The 6,025-nt window shown below is 51.3% G+C and overlaps 1 protein-coding gene across 1 annotated transcript in view; it reads right to left on the bottom strand.

Annotated features, from left to right (window-relative positions):
• Pcnx2 (pecanex 2) overlaps positions 1-1,400 on the bottom strand; it is a 169,575-nt gene extending 168,175 nt beyond the window's left edge. Inside the window, exon 1 of the mRNA XM_027948057.2 lies at positions 1,248-1,400. Within this exon, the coding sequence (XP_027803858.2) occupies positions 1,248-1,400 (153 nt within the window). The remainder of the gene's footprint in view (positions 1-1,247) is intronic.
• Positions 1,401-6,025: the final 4,625 nt, after the last annotated feature.

Raw genomic sequence — 6,025 nt, forward strand, 5'->3', positions numbered from 1 at the left:
CAGGTTCCGAGAGGTCCAACACCAGGCTAAACTTCCCCAGAACTGTAAGCCCAGGACTGAGTCCAGTCCCAGGTCAAGCCAACACAGGGCTTTACCTGCAGTATCTCATTGAATCCCCCCAACAACCCCTTAGACCCATACTGTTGTATTTCTTATTTTATTTATTTTTTAAAATATTTTTTAGTTGTAGATGGACACAGTACCTTTATTTTATTTATTTTTATGTGGTGCTGAGGATGGAACCCAGTGCCCCACACATGCTAGGCAAGTGCTCTGCCACTGAGTCCCAGCCCCAGCCCTGTATTTCTTATTTTACAGATGGGAAATGAGAAACCAGACAAGGTTAAGTAATTTCCCCCAAGGTCAAAGAGGTAGAGGTGGATCCAAAATTTAAGCCATCAGACCCTTTCAGAGCCAGAGTTCTGACCCTCTGCACAAACTGCAAGAAAAGAGCAAAGAAAAGGGCAGAGAGCCACTGACCACCTCAAACATCAGACTCAGAATCTGTCAGCCATGCAAACTCACTGGAGATTTTTGCTATGGAGAAGATGAGGAAATAATGTCGTAGAATTAAAATCTTTTAGCAGACATCAGAACTAGTTCTTGGCACAGAGCTTAATGACACACAGCTTTTCACCTAAGGTTCTCCATTGTTTTGGTTAGGCATATTTAATCCACCTCAGAAGGTCATCTGTGTAGTTATTCAGAAGTACTCGCCTACCACAACCTTGAGAAAGCGCCAGCCCCAACAAGGGGCCGCAATACCTGTTTACTTCAAGTAGGTTAGACTAAGCCAAGGCACCTTTCCACAGGCTGCTCTGCCCAGTGGTGTGGACACGGCAAGGGAGTAACTGAATCTGCCTTCTCGAAGCAAAACAGGAAGGGGGGTGCCATGGACATAGGCTTGCATTTGAGTTAGCCTTCTTATTACCTTGGACAGTACTCCACACGGAGCACCGTGCTAAGCTAACCAGCTGAGCCCTGGGTTGTGCACTTACCACACCGGCTCAGCGCTCGCTCGGCGACAGGCAGAGTCTGACTCATCCCGCACCCGGCATCGATTCTTAATGAGTCAGGAGTCCCCGAAGTCCTTTCCACCCTTCCCTTCCCTTGACCCCCGGGCCCCAGTTCTCTGCCCCTGACCCCTGACACCCACCGCTCCCGCCCCTGGGGAGCCTCTGCAGCCCACCCGCTTTCCATCCAGGCCCCTACCTCCCCCACGCCCGTCCTGGGCATGCAGGACTCACCAGGTGCAGGGCCAGGGGTAGCAGCAGCAGGAACAGCCACAGGTAGAGATGGCAGCTGTTGGTGAACCGGCTCTGCTCGGGATCGTGGTACCAGCCCCCGGTGAGCGCGGCCCACACGCCCTGCCGGAGCAGCTGCAGCGCCTGGGACACCATGCCTGCGCTGGCCGCTGGCCCTCCGCGGCGCCTGGACCGCTGGCCGTGCGGGCGCCTGGCCTACCGCGCGCGCGCCCGGGCCGCGCCGCCGCCGCCCTCCCCGGCCGCACCGCTGGAGCCGATCCTCAGCCGGGACCCGCGGACCGCGGCGCCCGGACCCGCCGCTGCCGGCGCGCAGGGTGGCGCCATGTCCGAGGGAGGAGAGATTCTCCCATGGTGCTCTGCGGCGGCGGACCGAGGATGCTCGGAGGCTCCTCCCCCGCCGCCCATCCCTGCACAGTCCCTTGGCCCGCGGCCTCTCTTCTCAGCCTCTGCGACTCCCCTCCCCTTCTCCCTGACTCTCCTAAGACTGGGGGAGCAAGGCCCCAAAATCAAGAGTGTCCTCAGGCCAAGGGACAGACCAGGCCACTTTCTGTTTCTTGGCCTTGACCTTCTTTGCTGGCTGCACTAGAAGATTACCCAACCTCAAAGTCTGGCCACACAGCACTTAATGTAATCTCTCCTGAGCACAGACTGCCCAGCCCCATTCCCTGAACGGAGGGACTACCTACCCCGGACTTTCTAAGTGCTACCTGAACCCTTGGCTGGACCTTTGTCCCAACCCTCTTCTCTCTGCTCCCCCATTGTCCAGTTGGTGCATAGAAAAGATAACCATCGTTCTGCATTAATATTGGAAGGCCCTTAGGCTCCCTGTCTTTTTTATGTCTTTTATATATTTCCTAATGCATAATCCCAGGCAGCAGTTGCCTATTTATTAACCATTAGCCCAACTCTTTCTCTACTGCTTAGATAGAAAAACCCAGTAGATAGAATCCTTGAAGTAATAATCTCTAAGCTGTTAGATAATTTAAAATTTGTAGTAGATGTACTTCAGATTCTCTTCTGAGAGCAGGTTTTAGAAAGAGACAGCAAAGGGACTTAGGAACAAGTGGACCAAGTCTTGTGGTTGGGGCCTTGCAGAAGAACAAAGGTGAGAGGCTCCTTGGTCTGAAACCTGTCCACCCTGCCTCATGCTTACCCACTGTCCCAGATGAGGCACCCTTCTCTGACAGGGGCACCTGCATGTGCCCTGGCTGGGTGTGGCCTGCAGCAGCAGTGCCCCTGGCTGAGTGGCCGGTAAAAACAGGCCAGGTGTTCCCACATGGAGTGGGGTGCAAAGAGACCCCAGCCATGAAGGGCACTGGATCACAGTAAAAGCCTCACAGTGTGTCAGCCTTCAGCTTGAGCCACTATCCACCCTTGTCTGCATTTATCAGACACCATGGGTGTTTGCCCAGTTCCTCATTGCTTGGAAGCCCCTGGGTGCTTACATATGTTAATGAGTGAACCAGTCCATCACCCCAGCTGAGATCCGGACAGCACAATCACCTTCATGTGCTTGGATACAGGAGGACTATCCATGCAGCAGGCCCATTCCTACCCTGAAGACATGCTCCTGTTCATATGCCTTGGCTCATCAAGTATTTATTGAGCACTTTCTGTCTGCCAGGCATTTTGCTGAGCACTGGGAAAGCAAAGATAAATAAAATATAGTCCCCACTATGAAGGAGTTCACAAACTCTTAAGAGGAGCCAGGGAATCGACAGGAGATACTTGCAATCAAATGTGCTGTGTGCTGTATCAGGAGGGGCAGTGTGTCCAGGTGTACAGGAATGCTGGCCACTGAAGAGCAGATGGGCACAACGAGGGTGCGACAAACTCAGAGGGCCTTAAGGCTGAGCATTAGCTCTCCAGGCGCATAAGTGTACAAGGTGCTCTAGGCAGATCTGCATGAGAAAGATAGCAAGCTGGGAAAATGTCAGCTAGGACAGTCTACGTGCCCAGAGAAGGTCACACTGGAAGGGGGACATGAAACACGTGGAAACTAAGTAGAACCATCAAAGTTCCTTATCCTAGGCCAGCCAAGGGCACCAGAAGGCTTCAAGTCAGGACAGAGCCCGGTCCCTTGCACCTGTGCTAGAAGGAAGGGAGTGGGATTGAGGATCAGATGGGAGCCAGGGCTTAGAGACCAGTTCTCTGCAGTGGGAATGGGACAGGTATCCAGGGCTCTCAGGGTCTGGTGGAGGTGGCTGCTGTGACATTGCTAAAGCTATGGGGACATGGCTACACTGAATTTGAGTGGCTGGAGGCCTTGAGGGACAGTGGGGGGAGTACTTTCTGGAGCTTTGGGGAGGTATGAGATAGACTTGGAGAGGGCAGCAGGCAGGGCTGTATGTGGGAATGGCAGTGTCCTGGGAAGGCTGCCGAGTTGAAGCCCAGAGCAGGCGGGAGACAAAGAGCAAGGAAAGTGGGAAGAAGAACAGGGCAACCCAGAAGGAAGAGGTTGGCAGTGTCAGTGTCAGGTAAAGTGGTAATGGTCGCTGACTGCACCATATTAAAGGAACAGACACAGTGAAGGGGAGGGAGCTGAGGGCAGCTGCTCCTCAGAGGAGCCTGGCCAGGGTGGGCAGGATCCAAGAGTGGGCATGAGATCAGGGAGATGCTTTTCAGCATCTCCAGCATCTTGATGGTCAGCTCTCCATATGGGGAAGCCCAGGAGTGGTTCTCCAATACATGGTCTTCATTGTGAAGCTCACATTGATGACTCTGAAACCTCTGTTCCCAGACCTGACCTCTTTCCGAAACCTCAGGTTCCCACCCCAAGGCCTTCAGCATGTTCTAAGGTGTCCTTGCTGGTTCTCCCTCCCTGCAGTTCCTGCTGTACTCTGGATCTCAGCTGATGAGACCACACCCCAGGGAGTGGTTCAGAGCAGGAGCTCCCCCAGGCCCCCTCATCTTCCCCACCACCATATCCAGTCAGTGGCCAAGGCTCATCAGCTGCATCTCCAAACAACTACCAACCTCTCCCCTGGTCCCACCCCACACACAGCTCAGGGGCTTCGAGCTTCCCTGCAGGACCACAGTGGCTTCCTCCTGGTCTTTAGGTCCAACTTAACCCTAGATGTCAATTAAGTCCAGCCAGAAATGAAGGAGCACCTCTGGCTTTCAAACAGAGGAGTTTAGGCAGGAAGTCGAAGTGCTGGGGAAGCCAAGAGGCATAGTGAGTGACTCAGAGCTGTGCAAAGCCCCTGCCAGGGCCAGGGCTGCAGGAGATGGATGGCAGGGGGCTGCGCTGCGGGGGGGCTCAAAGCCTGGGGCTGGCAGGGGAGCTACGCCCCCACAGGACAGCAGAGGGCGCTGGAGCCTGGGACTGCAGCAGCCACAGGAGATGGCACAGAAATGGAACCAGGTGTCAAGGGGTAGAGAGTTCGTGGAAGGGCTGGCCGCCCCCTGCATCAGCAAAGGGGAATTTTGCTGCTGGAGGATCCATGCTGCCCAAGAGCGAGCCTCATCCAGGCTGCTTTCAGACCTGGCCCTGCTCACTAACTGTATCCTAAGTGACACACTCGGGCTGCCAGAGGCCTCTGAGTGTGAGCAGATGGGTGAAGTCACACCTGCTACAGAAATGAAAGAGTGGTTTATGAAGAGCGAACCTGCACTACTGATCCACATAAGTCTAGAGACCCTCGCTTATAAATCTGAACAAAAAGTCAAGAATCAAAACTTGCTCACACAGTTAAAAGTCCAAAAGCCAAACACTCTAAGAAAATGGCCCCCATTAAAATAGAATGCATGAAAAAGCAAGAGAGGTGCTTTACACTTACATTGACTGGTCTTCATAAGATTTGAGGGAATGTCCCACTGATTGACAAGCAGGATGTGTGCCCTTCAGCCTGGGTCAGTCCCTCTGCCTTTTTGTTCACCCACGATCAGCCAGGGACACACTCTCTTGCTTGCTCTTTCCTGGGAAAAACGTCCTGACTTTGCAGACCTTCTACACTAAGTGTTGGTTTCTATTTGTTAATTTATGTCCCTGTTCTTCTCCTGTCTCCACCATGACTGGGCTTATCTATTCTCTTTTTTACTGTTTGGGCTTGCTCCCTCTACTCAGCCTGCACACACAGGTGAACCAGTACGTTTTCCTTGAGCCTGTGAATTTTGATATAACTTTCTGTTAGTTCAGTTTGAAATAATTTCTAAATTCTATTTGGATTCTTTTGACTCATGGAGTTATTTAGGAATACATCACTCCTGAAGATGCGTAAGGACATATGGGCATTTTCTAATAGGCTTAGAGCCCTTATTTAATTCCAGAAAACAAACCCTGAGTGATCGATGAAGATGTATGATGGAAAATGTAAACAGTTTTGCAAATATTTGTGTGTGCTTAAAATGAATGGTTTGTATGCCTCCAAGGGGTGGAATATTGTATAAATCTGCTAATAATTTGTCCCAATGTTTATTTATACCATTTTTGTCTGTGTGTGTGTGTGTGTGTATGCGTGTTGCTCCAGACAGAACCCAGGGCCTTGTGCATACTAGACAAGCGCTCTACCTCTGAACTACACCACCAGCACTGTTTTTCTATAAGACAAAGAAAATACATTTTCTTTGTCTATCTCTTTTTAAGTTTTGTTGAATATGCACACATACACATACTCATAAAATCTGCATGATAGACCCGGTTCTTCAACATAAATCAAGCCTCAATAAATTTCAAATAATTGAAATCATTCAAAGTTCAGATCATTTTCTCTAGAACAAATGATAAATCAAAGATCATTAAAAAAATCACCATGTCTATA

The sequence above is a fragment of the Marmota flaviventris genome, chromosome 12, assembly GCF_047511675.1.
Source record: "Marmota flaviventris isolate mMarFla1 chromosome 12, mMarFla1.hap1, whole genome shotgun sequence".
NCBI lineage: Eukaryota > Metazoa > Chordata > Mammalia > Rodentia > Sciuridae > Marmota > Marmota flaviventris.